This window comes from Corvus hawaiiensis, chromosome 9, assembly GCF_020740725.1.
Source record: "Corvus hawaiiensis isolate bCorHaw1 chromosome 9, bCorHaw1.pri.cur, whole genome shotgun sequence".
In the NCBI taxonomy this organism is placed as follows: Eukaryota; Metazoa; Chordata; class Aves; order Passeriformes; family Corvidae; genus Corvus; species Corvus hawaiiensis.
The window spans coordinates 756,464-777,671 of NC_063221.1; the positions used below are offsets into that span (position 1 = coordinate 756,464).

Genomic DNA, 21,208 nt, shown 5'->3' on the forward strand with positions numbered 1-21,208 from the left:
AGGGAAAAGCCCATCCCAGCCCCAGAGGGGAGCTTGGGTGATGCTCAGGGGAGTGGGGAGGACAGACAGAGCAGCAAATTAACTCCTTCCAGCCAAGCATGACCTTTGCACACATATACCGACCACCTCTCCAGGCTCATGGTAACACAAGCTCCGTGGGGGCAAACCCACAGCGAAGAAGTCAGGCTCATCTGCTGACAAGCTTCAGGAGCCATCAGCGAGGAGCAAGGGGTGCAGTGGTGCTACCCCAACCCAAAGCAGCACCCCTAAGCCCCAGCACAGGGCTGGGCTACGACCTCCACTGGAAGGTTTTCTCCCCTCTTTCTTTAGGGAGCAGAGCCCTCTCCAACCTTCCTGGCTGCACAGGAGCCTTTCAAAGTCACATTCTGGCCACAATCAAGACAGCAGTGCCTGCCCAAACCCTGGCACTGGCTGCTCCTGGCCGTTGGCAGAGAAGCCTGGCTCTACTCTCCTTCAGCATAGGTGAGAGGGAGATCAGGGAAGATTGAGACATAACCCCAGTGACCACCCAGCCAGCCCCCAGGAGCCTGTAGGGCTCTGGCTCTCTGTATTCCCACCTTCCCTGCCCATCCTCATGCTCTTGTCATATGTCCTTTTCAGGTAACTGCAAGCCCATGGGCAGACAGAGCTTCAAAACTGCTGTGAACACGCCCAGAAGAGCAAGGATGAGCCGGGCTGGTCCTAGGGCAGCCTCCCTGCAGCGTATGGGCCTGGAAATCCAGGCAGCTACTCATGGGGCATCGGTGGCCAGGACAGGGATGAGCGACAGCAGCTTACCCTCGCACTGCCGAGCCGTGCAGCCCACTTCGTGCGGCCGGCCAGGACGCTGAGCCCCGCTTTCGGGCCCGTTAGCTTCCCTTCCCTTCCCGCAGCCCCCCGCTCCGGCCGCCGAGGAGCCGCATGCGGCAGCAGGGAGGGATGCCCGGCTCCGCACGCAGCCCGGCCACGGCCACACGTGTGCGGAGGAGCGCGGGGAGGGCGGCCCCGGGGCACCCGAATGCGGCTGGAGCAGCGCGTGGGCTGAGGCTGCGGCGCCGGCAGGTTTCCAGGCACCTTCAGTGCCCGGGGAGTGGCTCTTGCCGGGATCCCAGCTCCTCTCCATCCTGCTCCCGAAGCGGCCAGGCCACCAAAATGAGCTGGTCTCACACTTCTTGCAGCCCGTCTCAACGTCTGGAAGTGCTGGGGAGAGCAGTGGGGGCAGCCAGGGCCCCGAAAGCATCCCTGCCTCGCCGGCCCCTGCCCGCTCCAGCGTAGCCCAGACTTGTCCTCATTTCAGGCTGGGCAAACGGCGGCCCGGCCCCGGAGGTAGTGAGATGATGCCAAACCTCCTAATGGAGCTTGACAGCAGTGGGATTAAAAGCACAAGTGAGATCGCAACCCCTCTGCAATCAGCTTCTGCCCTGGAAGAGCTGAATCAGAAGAGAAACCTCCTGGCAGCAGGGAGGGGATGAGGAGCCCGCTCACACGCAGGGTGAGCGCAGCAGGGGCCAGGGGAGCCTCGTCCATCGAGAGCCCTCCCCACTTGCCCTGCCAGCTCACTGTCAGCAGGAAGAAGCCAATCTTCACCTCCTGCGCCAGGGAAGGGTTTCACCAGCAGCAGTCCCAATTCCAACTGGTCCTAAACTTTGGATGCAGAACAGCCCACGCCATCTGCCCCCCTTCTTCTTGCTGCCTGCGAGGTGAAGGCATTCCATAGCATCCACAAGGAGCTCCCTCCTTTCTCCCTCGCCTTCGAACGCTGTGCTTGGAGTGGTGCCACTGATGCTGGAAACAACGCCTGAGCAGCTAGGTCCAAGATGGAGAGAAGACGGGAGAACTCACTGGGATGCAAGGGGTGCTCAGGAGGACACCCACAGCCCCCGTTTCTGTGGGACGGGGCGCGCACAGATCCTTGCAGCCAGCACCAAGCCCCAGAGGACAGCCCTGGTTCAGCTAAAAGGCAGCACTGACCCACTTCCCGCCTGAGGGATGCTCCAGCAGCCTTGCTGCCCCACGTTTCCTTCACATTCCTTCCTGCCAGCAGGAGTACATTGGCATTTCCCCCAAAGTCACCCAAAGGGGCCTTAGCAAAGATGCAGTGGTGGCCAGCTGGCACAAACCATCCCAGGGATGTCCCCCAAAAAGCCAGCAAGGCACAAGCACCATCCTGATCCCTGCTCATCTGAAACCCAGCGGCCAGAGGCTGCTCTCCTGCCTGGCAGTCATTTTCTCCCAGCAAAATGCAAGGCAAAACCAGGGCTTTTTACTGCAAGAAAAAGGGAGCCACTCCAGGGACTGGTGGGCAGAGCTGATGGGTCTTGGCACAGCGCTCAGGCTGAAGAGCTCCAGCTCCAGACCTTGTTTTGCAGTGACCTGTACCAAGATTTGGCTTTTCCCTTTTTCTTGCCAAATGGAAAGAAAAAGAAAGCCTTCCAGGTCAGAGGAAAGAAAAGCATTTACTCATGGGTCAAGGGAAACAATCTGATGCAGGGTTGAGTGCACTCTTATCCTCCCCAAACAAGGAAAAGATTCAATTTCCATCTCAAAAAAAGCCCATCTAAAAATAAAAAAGACAAATGTTTTTAGGGTCAGAAGCACTCAGTTTTGGTTTTCAAGCCCAAATGATTTGCTCAACTGAACCCCATGTTGCAAAGCATGGCTTGACTCAAAAGTGTAGAGGGGTGGGGAGCGATGGGCTGATGCACTGATCTGGAAAATGTCCCCCTTGCTGAGATGGCGCAGCCACAGTGACCACTGCAGGGCCAGCCCAGGCCCACCCGTGTCCCCAGTGACCATCCGTGTCTCCCCAGTGACCACCCGTGTCTCCCCAGTGACCACCCGTGTCCCCAGCTTGCAGCCTGGAAACCCCGAGCTCCGCTCCTGCCTGGCCACAGTGCCAGGAGGGAGGGAGGGAGGGAGGGAGGTGTTTGGCCACCTCTGCAGCACGCTGCTCATCCAGAGTGAGCTGAGCTGTCACTTTCCATCCTCCTCACCAGCCAAATCCTTCCTGACATCCCGTTTAAAACCCAAAGCACCTGATTACCGCCGGGGCCAGGCAGCTGGGAGAAACCCTTCCATAAAGACACCCCCCAGAACAAAATCCCTGCCCAGAGCACTGCTCCTCACCCTTCCCAGACCCACCCACGTGCCAGGGGCACCAGGATCCCTCTCAAGGCAGTCCAGGTGTGGCTCTGCTCTTACGTGTGTGGCCCCAGCCACAGGGACATCACGTTTCCAGCACCTGCTTCCCCCCACCCCAGCAGGGAAGAGGCACCTGCCCCAGCTCCATCCACCTGCCAGGGCTGAGCCCAGACCCCCCACCACCCCCAGTCCATTAGCAAATCCCTGCAGCACAACACATTGCTGGTGTTCTGCTTAACCCCGGCTTTTAGGGAGAGCTGCAGAGCTACAGAACCTTTCAATTTTTAATTTCCTCTAAACATTTTGGTCCTCTCCCCCAGGGACTCCAAGTTGATTGCCTCTGCTGGCAGCAGGGCTGCCCCACAGCTGTGGGGCAGGGGGAAACCAGGGCAAGGGAAGGGAAAGCAGCTCCACGCAAAGCTCCTTTGGAGGAGCAGAACCCCTTTACATGCACAGCCTGGGATGAGGGGCATCCACACTGGGCTCCCCAGTGCCCCATGGAGATGCTCCACAAGGAGGGGGGGGATGACTCCGGACCCCTCTGGGAGGGACATGCCACCTGCAGGGACAGGGCTGTTGCAGAGCAGAGCACCCTCCTCCTTCCATCAGACACATCTGTGGGTCTGGGTTCCCCCAAAATTGACGAGAAGGTTTATCCCAATGCCTGGCACAGCCACCTCTCCTTCCCCACCACCCGGCACTGGCACACAGCAATGCCCCAGAGCAAGGACATGAACACAGCATCACTTTCCAGTCCCTGAGGCATCTTTCTCTTTTTTCCACTGCCTTAGGCAGCAAATGTACAAACAGAGACCTGCTGGGCATGAGGAATGTGAGCTGAGCTGCTCTGGGAAGGGAGATGCCATCACAGAGCCGGGAAGAGTAGCTCAGATCAACCTGGAGCAGGGGAGCAGCTCCAGGCAGGTTTTCCATCCCTCAGGTGCTAGTGGGGGGTCCAGACTCAGGGTAAAGGTTCAGTTCTTCACTTTTTATCTTGATTGAAAGTGCATGGAAAACTAACCAAGCACTTGCACACAACATGTGAACGGCAAAACCTCAAAGAAAAAAGAAATCCTGATCAGTGAAGCACGAGGAAAGGTACATGGGACTGCAGCAGGGCCCTGTAGCCCACCTTCAACAGGTACCCAGGGTGCAAAGAGTGATGTGCCCAGAATACGCTCCCTCCATCCCCAAACTGGCAGATGTGGGAGTTCCCAAAACACAGGGATACTGTTTTAACACTTGCTGGCTCCCTCCCACAGATTTGCTGCTACCCTTCTGCACACATGTAAGCTCCCAGTACCCACACAGCACCTTCCAGACCCCATAGCATCTCCGCATTCCCAATTTCTTGAAACAGCAGTGGGACCCATCCCCGAAGCTCCCAGTCACATGCCCAGGCAGCCTGGGGACCTGCTGCAGCCCAGGCAGGGAGCAGGACAGAGGCAGCTCCTGCTGGGCACAGGGCCTGCCCACTCAGCAGGATGTTCTCCAGCTCCTCACCTGCCCGCCCTCCCAGGCACCCAGAGGAGTTTCAGGCTGCAGGGAGCTGAGCTGCTGAGCGCTGGCCTCGGCTGCCATCTAGCAGTGACCCAGCAGCAGCAGGGACACAATGACAGCTCTTCCAGGCCCAGGCCCCTGCTGCAGCCCAGGGAGGGGTAGAAGAGGATTTGGGGGTCTTCTCAGGACACCCCACCCGCCACCTCCCTGAAACCAAAAACTCTGCAGCAGAGGGTGAGCTCCGAGCAAGCTCAGCCCCGTTGCAGTGATGGATGACAAAAATGTGCAGTGAGTGCCCCAACCCAAACGTGGCACCAGAGAAATCAGGAAACCTCTGAATCTCCCCACAGGGTTGGACAGCCCCTGCTCCTCAGCATTCTCCATCTCCTTCATTAGCTTTCCCAGCAGCTGCTTTCAAACCAGCCACAGATTTTCAGTTTTTAGCTGTTTGACATCCCAAACCACCTTTAAATACTGAAATTAAAAGTGAAATAATCATACAACAGTTTGGGTTGGAAGAAAGCTTTAAAGATCAACTAGTCCAATCAACAAACATCTTATGCTGGGCTTTTACCCATTCCAGTATTACTGCTAATATTACTGAGCTTTTCTTGGTGGTTTGCAATGAAAGATACCTCTGGTGTTGCTGCAGGTGGGCACAGAATGGCCCTTGAAGCCCCTGAAGATCTGAGGAACACTCCAGGCACCAGGATGCCAGCATTCCTAACCAGGACACTTGTTTTCACAGCTTTACTCTGCATTAACACCCATTAGGATCACTTGCCACAGGCAAGAGGCTACATTAACACAGTCAAGCTTCAGGCTCTCTCTCACTGGATTCCTAACAGATTTTATTCCGTATCTTTAAGATGAGATTCCTGACACTTTGTATAGAAGACAAACAAATCACAGCATGTTCTTCTTGGGGAAGGAGGTTTCTTTGGCTCTCCTCACAGCAAGGAGTGGGTAGAGCAGCCACTGCATTAAAAACCAAAATCACATCCCCACATGATGTCAAAACAGCTCATGCACTGAAAGAGGGAGGGACAGGCAGCCAGTTTCCCTCTCCTAAACTTAAAGGATATGTAACACAACATGACACTTGGATGTTCTCCTGAACCATTTTATTGAAGAGAAGTAACTCAGTAACACAACTGGTACAACAAAACCGAACTATTTTCCTGAAAGGAAAACTAACATTTATCACACATGCTGGGCACACCTGAGACGTCACACTCCAGGATTTTTCAAGGGATTAAACATTTCTGAACAAAAAAAACCCTAACAGCATGGTCAAACAGAGTTTGTGCTGCTCCAGACAGCCTTCCTTGGCAGCAGCTCCAGCTTCTCCCCTCTTATCCCACCTTCCTTCTCAGGCTGCGGAGCCACTGGAAGTAGGCATGGGAAGTGGCCAAAAGAGCAGCGCAGGAGGACACATGGCTCCTGAGGTGGCCCTTGGTCACACAGCCCAGAGCACCACAGAGGCCAACCATGAGACTCCCAAGAAGGTCTTGGTCTTCGTATTTTCTTCATCTGCATAAAGAAGGACACAAAAAAGAAAGATCAAATCTACACTGGCAAATCCAAGAGCTCCAGTTTAGATTGAAATCAGTTTTTCCTAGACCTCACCAGGCCATGGAAAGAAGACTTCCTACTGCACACCTATTTGGTAAGTCTGACATGGTATAATGCAAGGACCTCTCTCCCTCTCCTCCACCTCCACTTCCCCAGAGGCAGGGAATCAGATGTGAATTCAGTAGCTCGTGTCTAGGGAACTCCAGGGAGAGGGCTCCAAGGCACAGACAGCCACTGCCTTTGGCAAGTCACTTAATGCACCTTGCACATTGAGCAACTCTTGTATGGGTGTTGTAAATGCTTCCATTGTTTGGAAGATGGAAGACAAGCACCCACACAGGGACCTCATAGGGTTTACAAAATCCTTAGTTCCTTATGGTTGAGAGACTGGGAGACTCAGTATGAAATGAACACTGGAGTGGAGAAACAAATACTTCTGCATGCAAGCAGCAGAAAGGCTAGAAAAGAGAACAAAACCCAACATTGAGAGAACTAACCCTCAATTAATTTCTTCCCATTAAACCATTAGAAATCCATTTCGCTGCACGAAGGTCACCTGATGCATTGCATCCAGCTATTTACTGCTCCAGCCCGCAGAAACACCAGCATGTCCACCTGTTCCAGCAGCACCAGCCCTCAGACACACCCAGGAGGGACTGCACAACTCACAGCACAGTAACACACTGCTCAGCTTTCTGTCAGTCAGTTTTGACTGACAGATCTGTTCACACTGTCAAGGGGGCCCAGCATGAACGGTACTGCCCTGAGTACAGCACTGGGATGTACGGCTTCGCAAAGCTGGGCCTTGCTGGAAAAACTTCCCATCTGATCTGGGCCACCTTGCCTCATTTCTGCTGGTTGCCTGGGGTAAATAAAGGAGGTGTAAAGGTCTTCTGCTGACTTGACTGAGACAGTAGGCACTGAGGACTCTCCCAGAGAATGAGATGTCTGCAAATGTGTGTAAATAAACTGAGAGGGTCCAATTAGTGCACACTTAGCTCATTAGCTGCCCTGATCTTAATTATCTCTCAAAATTTACAAAGAAGTGGAAGGTCAGCAAATTGATAATTAAAAAACCACAACAAGAAGACTACACAACAACAATAATCCCTTAGTGTAGCAGCTTTTCCTGCACAGCAAGCTGGAAAGAGCCATAGATTATTACAAGACACAAGGCACCCTCTCTTAGCAAAGAATTAACAGCTGTCTCATCTCTCAGCAGCCCCACGCAGAACCAGTGATGGCAATGACAGAGGGAATTTCTGCAAGGAGGCAAGAGCTGAGTCAGAGGAAGCCCCTCTGCATTTTTGCTTATGAATTCAAATTAAATTTAGGTTTCAGGGATGTTCACTCATGTCTCAGCCACAGACTAGAGCTGATGTTTGTATTTTTTAACTCAGCACGGAAGAGAAAACTAGTGAAATGACAGACAAGCAGCAATTCAACCACAGCTGTTCAAAAACTGAGTACTTGCTCTCGAAGCTGCTTCTGCTGTCAGGGCACAAGGGGACTGAGGCACCCCTGCAGCAGCAAGGACAGCCACATGGCTGGGCAGCAGGAATTCAGTGCTGACAGGATGCCAAGACAGGCATCACTAGAGCCCAATTAGCCAACTACTCAGCTGGATACCAGCAGCCCACTGAAAGCCTCTGCTTAACATGCAGTAAAAAATACAAGTGCTAGGACAAGAACAAGGTTACAAGGGGATTTTTATCTCTTCTTGCCACCCACGCCATTCTCACTGAGGGACAGGATGCATTTATATTCCTCCAGTCTTCAAATCACCAGCTATGTCTGACATTTATGGATCTTGCTTTAGTCAACTAGGTGAGGAACTCTCCAGATTCCTGCATTTGAAACACAAACTCAGATTTGCAGTCTTCCCCACATTACCTTCTTCCAAATACATACAATAGGATGATAGTTTATGTCTTTCAGTTCATTTGATAAACTGACAGAGCAAGGACATTAATATCCAAGCCACACAGCTCACACAGTTTCTCTAGCACAGAAACCTAAGTTGGATAGACAAAAACCTAGAGAAAATGACTACTTTACAGTGAAGTGACTAGCATTACACTCACTTTGACTCTTATTTCAGAGCAATGTCAGAAACACAGCCCCAGAGCAGGCCCCCTGCTGAGCACTTCAACAGCTGACATTTGCCTGAAAGGTGCTTTGGTCCCTGCAGTAAAACACCTCATGAAAATACAACAACTTAAATCATAGAAAAGGGGAGAGCATCACCTGCAGACAAGTGTTCCTGGTGTTCCTAATGGTACTACCCTAGACTGCACCCAAGACCTGGGGCTTCCTCCCTCCTTAACCTCTCTGTTCAGCAACTAATCAAACTGTTAAATAGCCAAGGGCTTCTCTTTTACCATGCTCTGAAACCCAAGGTGTAAAGCATACACATATGCTCTACATGTACCCTTAAGAGTTATAAACCTGTAGTTGTACACAACCTCATCCCCAGCAACAACCAGGACTGCAAATCACTTCCTTTCTGGTCAGTTTAGGATGAGCAAGACCCTTTAATGCAACTATTCACCACCAGTACTTCTGGTCTTTTCCTGCATTTACAGGCTGCCCCAAGTTATTACACATCCTTTGCCAGACCCAGAGATCTAAGAGGAAAACACACACTTCCTGGCTCCCAGGGGTGCAAAACCATGGAGTGCCAAGTCAAACTCATCACAGGTGAGTTTGCCACACATCTGGCACAGGTCTGAGCTCTCAGAGCGCATTCTCAGACTGAAACATTGTGGTGCACCTACGGGAGGTTGGAGAGACCACAGAGACTCCCTGAAGTTTAAAATGGGATCAGAGGACAGGCAGCTAGGAAGGTATTTATGGTCCACATAAACAATAGTTTTCATATTATGTTTCTGCTCGCTTTTGATGAAAGAAGAAAACCAACTCCACAGAAAATGAGACATCTGCTGAGCCCTGGAACTGATTTCATGGAATGACAGCTGTGCCAAACCCTCACCTGGTCACAGGTTGGCCCCATCCAGCTTCGAGGTTGCTGTTTCACTGTCTGCATCTCGAGATTCCTGCTGGAAGCGAAGGTCTGGCTCCACCACTTCAGCATTCCCCTGCTTTCCACTGGGCTGAATATACAAGGCTAAAGGATTCAGTTCCTCAAATTCCTAGAACAAATAAAAACCACACCAGTATAGTAAAAAACCCCTACACTGTAACTACCACGAAGAATAAAAAGGATTCAGCAAATCTCTAACAGGTTTTGTGAAGGTGTACAACACCCAAGAGTTAGCTCCAAATTCCTGCAGGAACAGCCTTATTATGAAAACCAACTCCTCTTCTGCCAACAGCAAAATTTCTCAGCAATGCCCCTGTCCCCCAAAACTGGGCCTACACATGCAAAAATACCATCATAGGATCTAATCCTGACAAAACATGCAATTCTGCATCTGCTGAGTAAAACAACAGATAGAAGGCCTCCAGGCTGTCAAACTCAGCTTTCTGCCGAAATATAAAATCATGGCAGTACCTTTCCAAGGGTTTGCATAATCCACACAGTTCTTACTGAAACTGAGTTGAGACACACAAATAATGGCACAGGTAAGCTTAAAGCACAAATGCTCTGGCTTTCAACTGGTGTGTCTATCCAAAGACAACAGGCAATCTACCATGGTCATGCCATCCAGCACTGTACATTTCACTGGCAAAGTATAAGAGCTGTTAAACCAAGATCATTTCCATATCAACTTTTAATTCATTGCTAGAAGACAGGCTGAAAGTAGCTTGTTCTACTAAACAGAACATCTCTGTTGTATCATCAGATTCCACCTTAAGGAACAAGCAAGCTCTCACCACAGAGTTAGACGCTCTGGGATGCAGTCACAAAATGACAGGCTACAGGAAAGCAGGGAATACCAGTTTTGCTCTTCACAAAACCACTTGCTTCAAGGGAAGAATCTTCCCATTACAGGCACCCGAACAGGGATCCTTCCCTTCCCCTTCCTTTCAGCAGCACACGCCTCCCTCCTGACCTGGGAAGGAATGTTCTCTCCACAGACATCAGCATATCCCATATCGCTCAAGACGGAGTGGAAGTAGACATCGTCCTTGGTGGATGTGTCACACAGGAAGAGGTACAGAATACCATTCACATATTCATCCACGATGCCCACAAGTTCCTTGAAGCGACAGAGATCCTTGAACAGGAGAATTGCAGCACTGGACCATGTACCCTGAAGAAGAAACAACATAAAGTTACTATAAACAGACCAATATCCACCCACCCAAGACTTTTCCTTCTGGTGGGCCCTTGCCAAAAGCCAGCTGAGCTAGGCCAGGCTAGTGATAAACACAGGAAAGTCAGGCAGACAAGCTTCCCAGCATGAAACTGAACCAAACTACCCCAAAGCCTGCAATTCTCATTACACTCAGAATGCCCTTTCACCCCAAGTACCTACTTCCAAATGTAGTTCAATGGCATCCACCAGTGATTTTATCCCGATTGCCTAAAACACAGCTGTTTGTTGGTTTTGGGTTTTTTTTTAATTCCTGGAATCACAAGACTTTACAAACATCAGAAGTATCAAAAGTTGTTAAGGAAAACTGTGATTAACCCTCAAAACTCAGGGGAAATAACTTTTTAAAAGCAACATCTTTAAAAACACAGAGGCAGCAACTCTGGTCACATGCTTTCCTTCAGAGATTGTACTTCTCAGGCTTCTTTGAGCAAGAGGATTCCCATCACAGAGAAACTTTCTTATGACCTCTGTAACTCTCTCGCTGGGCTAACTGCATCAAACCAACTCACTCAAAGCTCTGTCACAGAAGAATGTTTTGAAACAGAGGGTTGGAGCTACTAATGCTTCAGAAGAACATTGGGGAACTACTGGCAGGGAAAGGAACAAGTTTGCTGCGTTGCTTAACAGCAGTCATCTGTTTTCTGCAAGAATATAAAGCAAGAATGCGCTGATGGTAAGGAAAGCAGTGGAAGGGTGATTGCTTGTAGAGCACAGGCTTACCCAGCACACTCTGCTGAACATAACAGCACCAGTTCTGCTGTAAGTATCAACAGGACCCGACTTCATCCAAATGTCTGCCCTTAGCAGGAGAACAAATCTCTACTTGGTAACTCCTGTGCATATGTCAGTAAACAAAACTGCATGTGGACACATACCTCCACGGGTTTTACCCATGCCAAGGAACACGGGATGGCCTGAGCAGGGAGCTTCGAGTAGCACCACCTAAAACACACAGCAAAGCCATTACAGCAAAAACAGGGATAAATCAGCAGGAGTGCAGAACTTCCTCCTCTTCCAGGCTTTAGGATCAGTTTAGGAATACAGAAGCATACATTGGATCGTGCACTTATGACTAAAACCCAACAGCAGCTTCAGAAAACACTCCATATCCAGAGAATGGGCACAGCAGAAACAGCAGTAAAAACCGGTCCCTTATGCACCCCCTGACCCAAGCACCTTCCCATCAAAACCCCTTGTGCAGACTGAGTTACAGAGAGCCATGGCTTTTGAACCAAAGAATGCCAACGACCAGGCACAAGGAGAGGCAAACAAGAGGGAAGACACAAACATGGAAAATGTGCTGAACTGCAGAGAACAAGCACCTCTGACACTGCAAATACATCCCACTTGGACTGATGTGCCTTCAGGAGAATGTGTATATCCATTCATGCAACCCAGGAAGGAGGAATAGGGAGCTTGCCCCGAGGGGACAGAAAGCAGCAGGAGGACAGACTGAGGAGTGAAGGCAGACACAGGAAAGGATTTAGCAGTGTACCCCAGGGGACAGTGCTGGGTCCAGTATTGTTCAATGTCTTCGTTATCAACCTGGGTGACAGGGGAGAGTCTACCCTCAGTCTGCGGATGACACAAAACTGGCAGGAGTGGCTGATGCCCTAGAGGGTCAGGTTGCCATCCAGATGGATCCTGACAGGATAGAGAAATGGGCAGACAGGAACCTCACAAAATTCAACAAAGTCCTGCACTTGGGGAAGAACAACACCATCCATCAGCACAGTGTGGACAGCTGGAAAGCGTCATTTTTACCAGGAGGGTGACCAAGCACTGGAATGGGTTGCCCAGACAGGTCATGGGATCTTCATCCTTGGAAACATTCAAAAACCATTTCAGCATGGTCCTAGGCAGCCTGTTCTACACAGCCCCACCTATGACAGCAGGGAACTTGGACAGGATGAGCTCCAGAAGCCTAATCCAACCTCGACTGTTCTGCGATTCTGCCGCCCACGTGTAATTTACTTACTTGAGGAATCTCAGCTGAGACTTCTGGACAATTTGGAGCTGTCCATAGTCTGCGCAGAACACCTCTACTTCCTGGTCATTGATCACACGGTGGATGACCACACGGTACCACCACTGGGAGATCATGACGCAGCAGAGCTGCCCAGGCCGCACTGCAGACTCAGGCATGATGTATTTATCAGAAGCAACTTTATATGAGTAAACGTGTCTGTAAAAGATCAGAGTGAGGAACTGCACTCAGTAGGATGCAGGAGATGAACCAGGAGAAATATATGAGACATCAAAAGAATCCTGACTTTTCAAAGTCCCCATGACATGAATTTTCAGGAGTTGTTTTAATAGGCCCTTTATATCTCTGTTCTGCCACACTTAAACTGAAATGGCAATAAAATTGCAAACACAAACTTTTAACATTTGAATGATACTCTTAGGGTCTGACAAAAAGTTAAGTAATGGGGACTGATCAGAGGCTAAACACAATCATCATAATCATTACTTTTTTACCATTACCTTGACATACCAGCATTTCTCATGAACCAGGTTCTGCAGTACTGGCCCAGGTGCAGTGTTGGAGGTGGAAGTAAAAGCATGAACTGAGCCCATTAGCAACAGCTGCACCAGACATGACAAAGGAACCCTTCAAGCTCCTTTCCAGGCTTATGAAGTTCAGAACTGCTAGGACAAACTACAGGAACTGCTGGTGACCACACCTACTGCTTGTTAGTTAAAAGGAACAGATAAGCGTTTTGAGTAGTAAGTGTTTCAGGACAGCACCAGCATCTCTGTACCAAGCAATGAAGCCAGCAGGGGCCATCGCCAAGAGCTGGGTGCCCTGTTCCCTCAGCACACACACACACTGCCCTGCTGTAGCATGCTCCCACCTCATCTCAATCATCATATCCTGCAGTTCATAGGATGGTTCTGCGCGGCAGATGTGGATGTAGAACTGGCTAGGAGAGACGACAAAGTCCACAGCGACTCCCACCAAGGACCTTCTCTTCAGAGGTGGCAAACCACAAAGGCTTTTGTCCTGAACAGCATCTGGAGGGATTGCTGGAGTTGGTGGTAACTGCTTAAAACGTTGAAGCTACAAAGGGTAAGTGGGAGGTCTCGTCATGCACTGAACACACAGAATTGGCCTTTCCATTAATTTAAAAAACAGCTCCGCTTTCCTGGGGACTTGTGAATTACTGAATATCAGAGAACCCCAACAAATTGGATGAACTTGGATGAAAACTCTCCCTGTGAGGGAAACAATCATTTTTACACTTTCTTTCTTCCCTCCAGTGTTAAGAGGGGTTAAGCTACAAAAATACCGTGCTCATATTCCTGCAAGGAATAAAGGAGAGGAATTGAAGTCACATCACATATTTAGACAAAAGTAGTGAATGGCTATTGCCAAAAAAGCAAAACAAAACCAAACCCAACCCACCTCTTTGCTGGATAAGGAATTATTTCTATGTTTCACGACCATGAAAAAGTACATGACTGAACCAGCAAAACTCTCTGAAAATGATTCAGAAATGACAGAAGATGTGAATGCAACCCACCTTCACACTAGAGCTACTTCCCAGAGACAAAACCAGTCAAAATCTACAAATTCTGTTCTTTTCTCACTTAAGACAAATTTGTACAAGTGAGCTGTTAGCACAGCTTTCGGTTTTTCCTTATTCTAACTGCTGAAAATATTATTTCACTAGAAGTGGTACAGACAGGAGACTTAATCAGACATCAGCTACTTTCACTGCCTCAAGAGCTTTCTTTTGTGCCAGCAGACAGCGCTTCTCCAATGATCAGAAATCAGAAATACTTCAGTTTTACTCACTGTGAACACACTGCAAGTTATCACTGCATCACACATCAGGCAAGGTGCGGGCAGCTCATATTCCAGCACACTCCCCATTGCTTATATGGCTAAATTCAACTGCAAACAATGGGGTTTTGCAACAGTGGCTCTCTTAATCCCTTTGTAAAGGTGCAGATCATAGAATCATGGAATATTCTGAGTTTGAAGGCACCCACAAGGATCATCATAGTTCAACTCCTAGACCTGCAAAGGACCACCCCAAGAATCCCACCACGTGCCTGAGAGCACATGTCCAAATGTTTCTTGAATTCTGGCAGGCTTGGTGCTGTGACCACTTCCCTGGTCCCTCTTTCTGCAGACTGAGTAAAGCCAAATGCCCTTCAATTTTTTGGAGCTAAAAATTTTGACTAAAACATTTGAGTTAAATAGTGAGTTAACATTTTTGAGTCTAAAAGCAACTAGTGGAATTCTGGCCTGAGCAGCAGCATCACCTCTACAAAACCCTTACAATTTCACAAATTTCCTCTGTGCAGCGCCTGTGAATGGTGGTGTTTCTGAGGGACAATTTTGCTCTGAGAATGCTCCTCCTATGAGACTGTTAAGGGCACACAATAGCTTTATAGTCTAGCTCACATGTTGTTAGTGACAACAGACACTTCTTTGAAAGACTTACAGGACGTGTACTCGAAAACATGCTCCCAAAATACAACAAAGTTATAAAACAATAAAGCAAGAGAACACAGGGTAAGACCAGGCTTTATAAGAGGTATAGCTTGCAAGAGTGGCTGACTCCTTGCCCCAAGCTGGACTGGCAGCTCCCAAGAGTGGTGTGGGTGACACTTTTCCTTCTGTCAGGGCAGCAAGAAAAAGCTCCTGAGAGCAGCAGCTCTGTATTCTTTCTCCTTCTTGCAACTGGACAGATGGACTCAGCCCTTGTGCCCCATCTGACCCTGAAAACACTTCCAGGATTAGTCTCGGGATACCAGGCAGCAGGGCAGGGATCAGGTTGCATCTTTCCTCTCTACTTGCAGCATCCTGATGAACAAATTGTCCATTGCACATCCAAACTAACAAATTTCAAACTGCTTTCCTCCTCTTTAGAGCATTTTTAAAACAGAACAGCAAACTTGGTGGTTCACGACAAACAGGAGTTGTACAAACATCCTCCAAGTCTTGTCGGGATCTTTAAATGGGTTCCCTCTGCAATTCCTAGGAGCAAAATCTGGGGCTACCTAGACCATATCCCCCCTTTTAGAGCCTTCACACAAGCAGACTTGTGGTTTCACCTAGGGGAATTCCCTGTGGACCTCATCACACCAAAGTAAAATTTCTTTAAAGGAACAGCACAGGCTGCCAAAAATCTCTCAGGGGTATGCTTTATCAAGTGCTACATGAAATCCAACTCGCAGTTCCAGGCTTTCAAGCTCATTAGTAGACAAAACACCGAAGGGTAGAACCCTCGGGATTCTTTCCGTGCCTGTAAGCTCCAGTTGTACAGCTGGGTACAGCCATAAGACAAGCTTGGCAGAGGAAACAACTCTAAGAAGAAGGATTTTCCTGAGACAAAGAAGGCCTAAAGATGCTCAAAAGAAAAAAATAAAGGAGGGACAGATTTCTGAAAGAAAGATTTAGCAGTTCAGAGCTTTTGCACTGCTATTCTCCATCCCTGTCTAAAAATACACTGTTAAACAAAACAAAATAATGATAATTTCCTACCAAATAGCAGACTTGAGACTGCAGGAATCAAGGTCACTGAGGAACATTCCCCAGCTCTGTCAAAATGGTTGACACTGAAGCCCTGTCAACAACAGCAGGGGAAATTTCACACAACTTGTCTCACAACAAAGTTATTAAACTCCAGTTACAACTAACTATAGCAAAAGGTTATCACCACTGCTGTAAGCAAGCACGATAACACTTAACCAGCCTTGGATGATCTGACAGACCTCAAGACCAGAAGGAGACAAGAAAAAGACTGACTTTGGATGTCACATAAAGCTGTACACCAGGTCAGTATGAGTCTGGTCGCCCCCAGAGTCATCTAAAACAGGTACAAAAACGTTTGAAAGCAGCAGTGCGTCAGCAGTGCAAACTCAACAGAAACAAGGATAGTAAAAAGAGTACCACCCCTTGGAATATGACATGAAAATTCTACAGATTGTTTGTCCAGCCACTTACTTTTTTGAGGTAAGCACTCAAAATGGCTGCTTTTGATTGCACTGGCTGCGAATCCATCGGAAGTGCTGCCTGGTAGGAGCTCTCCGTCTCACAGGTGGGTTCCACAGGAGGCATCTCAGCTGCAGATGCTGCTGCAAAGACAATTTAATTTGCCTGTTATTCTTTGTTGGACTGATGCAGTGTTGCATATTAAGCAGTAAGGGAAAACATCAAAAAATGGAAGTCTGAAAGCACTGGTGTTGTTCTCCTCACTACCTGCAGCATTCACAGCCACCACATTCATGAGGATTCACTGCGTCAGTAAGTTAAAACAAAACAAGAATCACCTGCTCTTGTAAGCAAGCTAGAATAATGTTAAAATGAATTTTCCCTGGAAAAGCTATGAATTTGGCAGGAACTCTACGTGATTATCCATCCTCTCCCACAGGTTTTAAGGGAATGCTGAGGGCATCTGCAGTGGAACACTGCAGCCGTGCCTTTCAGGCCAGTGTAAAATCTGCAGTCTCAGAAAGCGTATGGCAAAGGCTTTACCAGCCTGCACAGCAGACATTCAGAAGATCCTTCTAGTTTTTTCACCTGTTGCCTGGAGTGACTGGAAATTCCAGTCCTACACTCACATTCAGCAAGTCCATACTCTGAATGGGCTGATCATCCCTTCTTTCACCTCCCCCCAAAAAAAATGGTGGCAACATGATGAAACCTTCCAGTTAAATTCTCTGCTACCAAGACAACTGCCTTGTGACAGCTGCTCCTGCAGCACACAACAGCCCTTCTGTGCTAAACCCCAGGGGAATCAGGACTTCCACAGCAACTGGAAACGCAGCAACAGACACTTGAAAGCAGTTGCTTGGCCACAGAGCTTGCAAGAGCTTTCAGTTAAACACACCACCTCACCTTGCAGCATCTCTTCTTCCTGTGCTTTATCTTGAGGCATCTCTTCTTCCTCAGCCTCACCTTGCACCATCTCTTCTTCCTGTGCCTTATCTTGCAGCATCTCTTTTTCCTCAGCCTCATCTTGAGGCACCTCTTCCTGTTCGATGTTGCTTGCCAAGTACTTCCTCAGGAGTAGCAAGGAACCCGCCTTTGTCTGCTCAATGGCAATGGAATCAGACACGCTTCTGAGGACCTCAAAGATGGACGAAAATCCGTACTGCCTGTACTGGAACGCCCGGCCAAAGCGCCTGAGGAAGGCCCTGTGGAAATCCCTGAGCAGAAGTGGTGAGGAACTCAGCAGGTCCTGCAGCTCAGCCTTCACCGTTGCTGGCAGGACAGGGGTCCTGGCACTCAGAGCTTGGAAACCCTGTGGACTCTTGGAATTCTTAGTGGGAGAAGTAGCATTCGCCTTCGTAACAGTTTTCTTTGATGCCTTACTATGTGTGTTTACTTTCTGGCTGGCAACCAGCTTGGCAATCCCTCTGGTGGAGTCATCGACAATGGCTACAACAGAAAGAAATAAAACAGACAACCAGAACAATGAACCATTAAAAGCTCTACACTGGCAAAGCTCCTCTTAGTTCCTTTCCTTCCACACCCTTTCCAGAAGCAGTTGTCTCCTCCAAAAGCAACTACACTAAATCATGGCTGATTTCCAGCAACCTCTTCCTTTGCAAACTGGACTGAACTATTTTTAAAAGCCAGCAACCAGTTTCCATCCTCATCCCTAGAAATTCAGACCAGGTAGGAAGGCAGGTCAAATTCTTGGATGCAGGATCACAAACAAAACCCAAGCTGCTGAGAGTTTTGCTGGGAAAGCAGAATCACTGTAAACTCTCATTACAGAGCACCCCCTGCCCAGGAAAGGTCTCCCTGGAGAACAGCTCAGGTCTTTTCCAAGCTTCTAAGCAACTTTTTCTTGTATTACTGCAGCACTCAAAAAGCCCCCAACCATTTCACCGTTCCCAATCAACTCTTTGCAACTGCCATTTGTTTTCACGACTCTTCCCCGTCGCTGTTATTCCGCAGAGAATGGCGAAATCACCACACCAAGTCCACGTTGCAAGGTATGGCCGAAGCCCTCGTTTTATCACCCATAACCTTTATAGCATGGTTTGTAAAAGAGAAATTACACGATTGGCCTATTGGCCCGCCACCTTCAGAGGTGACAGGTTGAGCAGTAAGACTCCCATTTCCAAATATTATTCTCACAAGACTGAAAACAATTCCAGTGTTCTCACAACAACCTGCAGGTGCAGAAATGGTTTACATTCTTACAAACTGCTGTCCATCCAGTTCTCATGGGAACGAAAGCTTTCACAGAGAAGCTGTGAGAAGCTGGATTTCTCTAACTGCTTTCTTATGAGAAGGGAAAGTTTCACAGGAAAATTCCTCTGTCAGTCCCTGCTAGCATCCACACTTCCCCAAAGAAAAAGAAAATGGAAAAGGCTCTTTGATACAGGCTGAACTTCCTATGGGGTCAGGTAGGGAAACCTTCACAGCTTCTCTCGAGAGGCCCTATCCCTGGTTTTGGCTCCTGCTCTAGTCTGCATTTACAGGAAAAGTGATGCTTACCAGTTCTAGCGTACTCATAAGGAAATGCTACCTCAGCTTCTAAACAAAGTGTACAAAAATAATTAGAAGCCTGGGCAACTTTTTCAGGAGGGAAGAGCACAAAGGTGTTAGAAGGCAGATCAAAATACAAGAAGAAATACCAAAGACAGAAACTTAACCAGTCGTATGAAAAACACATGGACAGATATGTGACACACAGCTCTGCACATCTGCAGAACGCTTCACACCAGTATGACGTTCCAAACAACTCCTCCACCCATTTGGAAACAAAACCTCACCTTTGAGGATTACGGTGCCAGTCTTAGAAGAAGAACAGACTCGGACAACGTCAGGCATTTGTGTCACCAGCTCCAAGGTGGACTGGAAGCCCAGCTCGCGCAGAGGGAGAGGTTTGCAGACCATGGCCATGTACTGCTCCTCCAGCTGCTCCGGCGTCAAGCCCGCTTTGGCAGCTATCAGCAGCGCCCTCACCTCCTTCTTCAGCACCTCCATAAGCCGCGCCTGCTTCGACGCCTCTGTACTAAAGGGGAACACGCGCAAGCAGATGACAACTTATACCACAGCTGCTCAGAATCACGTGGAATTTCGACCTTGTCCCGCTTAGCGGCTGAAAGCTGGGAGGGGGAGCTGGCAGCAGCTTCACCAACAACCCCTGTACTCACTTGCCAGCACCCCCGCAGTTTAGTGCACGCCTAAACCTCTGCCCTCTACAACCCCTGGCACTCGGAACACCCTGCGCGTCCCTACCGCTGCCCGAGGACGGCCCACCCAGCCCCGCGGCTCCGTGCTCCTCGCAGAGCCCCAGCGCGGGGGTTCGCCCCTCGGAGCCCGGCAGGGTCACAGGGCGGTAAAGCGGCGCGCAATGGCTGTTCCCTAATGCTGTAAACGAGGCTGAGACTTTTAAAGGAAAAGTCAACTCGTTTATTTGTTCACCGCTGAGAGCGGGAACCCAGGATAAGCCCAGGCTCCGCGCGACAAGCCAGAACAAAACAAAACACAAAAAAAGACAGCGAGACTCACTGGGCGCCGCCTCAGACGCCACGTTCCGCAGGAGCATTTCCCCCGCCCCACCGCGGCTGCAGGTGGCTTTTTAAAGCCGCGGGTGCCACCGGACTGGGGCCCTTTTCAATCCTCGCGCTGATTGGCGCCTTCCCTGTTCGCTGGTTGGTCTGTCCCTCCGTGCATTCCTCACCAATCATTTCCAAACAGGTCCGCTTCATTGGTTGGCTCGGTCTCCAATCCCAGTCCAGGGCCTCGTCCTCATCCCTCGTACACTATGAGGTAACGTACTAGAAAGTTCCTTCCACTAAACCCATTGGGTCCCTGTTACATCCCCATCCAGTGGTCACATTCCACCATTACACCCGTGACAGTCTCGCAATAACAATTAACTCGTTAACTGCATATCCCCCCCCCCCCCCCCCCCAAAAAGAAAACTAAAAAACTTTTGACCATTTATTACACTAAGGGCTCACAGATACCTGCGAACCCCCCTCAACTGCACAGCTGATTTCCACGCAGGAGTACTTTTCGGATTCAAACAGGAGCTGAACCTGTCAATTTTGGGACACCAAAGGTTGCTCTTAAAAAAATCTCGTTCCAAAAGTTGGCAGCCAAACACATCTCCCAGGCGCGGTGGAGTCAGGACCCGCTGGTTGAATAAAACACCAGACAAAACCAGCATATTGCAGGTTTGGAGGTGTTAAATATGTCATGGTGCTTTTGACAAGACACCAACTGGAATCCAAAACCAGACCTGAGCTGCCTTTTGCTGTTGCTGCTTAGAACACCACCTGCTTTTTCAGCAGCTGGGGACCATCTCTGCCAGTCCCATGTTGGCCAAGTGATAAACACCAAGTGGAAAAGGTTTCTGGAGCAGTTCCAAAGAATATACACTAAAAATTTATTCGTTACATCCCTTTTACACCCAGCTTTTCTCTGCCTTTAGCCCTCTCCATCCATCACTTCCCTGGTGAGCGGCTGACAGGGCACCCAGCACAGCAGAGAAAGCAGGCACCTGGTGCTCCTGCCCTCCCTGCCTGCAATATCCTGAGTCTGGGTGGAGCACAAGTCTCCAATAAAACAGGAATCTGTGAAAAAACAAGATCAGCACCTCCCCAGCTGTCTTCCCAGCTCCCTCCAGCCCGTCCTCCGCATCAGGGACTGGAATCCCTGAGCTCAGCCCTGCCCTGCTTTATGTCCCAGCTGTGTCTTGCTGAAGTGCAATTTCTAGCCAGGT

The 21,208-nt window shown here is 49.2% G+C and overlaps 1 protein-coding gene across 1 annotated transcript; it reads right to left on the reverse strand.

Moving 5' to 3' along the window:
• Positions 1-5,748: 5,748 nt before the first annotated feature.
• Positions 5,749-20,189, reverse strand: TDRD5 (tudor domain containing 5). Its single transcript, XM_048312918.1, has 10 exons — positions 20,041-20,189; positions 19,248-19,489; positions 17,356-17,898; positions 16,462-16,592; positions 13,358-13,563; positions 12,478-12,684; positions 11,375-11,441; positions 10,233-10,433; positions 9,209-9,368; positions 5,749-6,174 (listed from the first exon to the last, which is right to left on the reverse strand). The coding sequence occupies exons 1-9, from the start codon at positions 20,187-20,189 to the stop codon at positions 9,213-9,215; spliced, it is 1,902 nt and encodes a 633-aa protein (XP_048168875.1). The 3' UTR covers positions 5,749-6,174; positions 9,209-9,212.
• Positions 20,190-21,208: the final 1,019 nt, after the last annotated feature.

What these genes read in the sequence shown, in the direction of transcription:
- TDRD5 (XM_048312918.1), bottom strand. Translation starts at nt 20,189, where the DNA reads ATGAAGCGGACCTGTTTGGAAATGATTGGTGAGGAATGCACGGAGGGA. An exon ending in AAAAGCCACCTGCAGCCGCG is followed by an intron (nt 19,490 to 20,040) that starts GTGGGGCGGGGG and finishes GTTCCCCTTTAG; the next exon opens with TACAGAGGCGTCGAAGCAGG. An exon ending in TCTCAGCTGAGATTCCTCAA is followed by an intron (nt 11,442 to 12,477) that starts GTAAGTAAATTA and finishes TGTGTGTTTTAG; the next exon opens with GTGGTGCTACTCGAAGCTCC.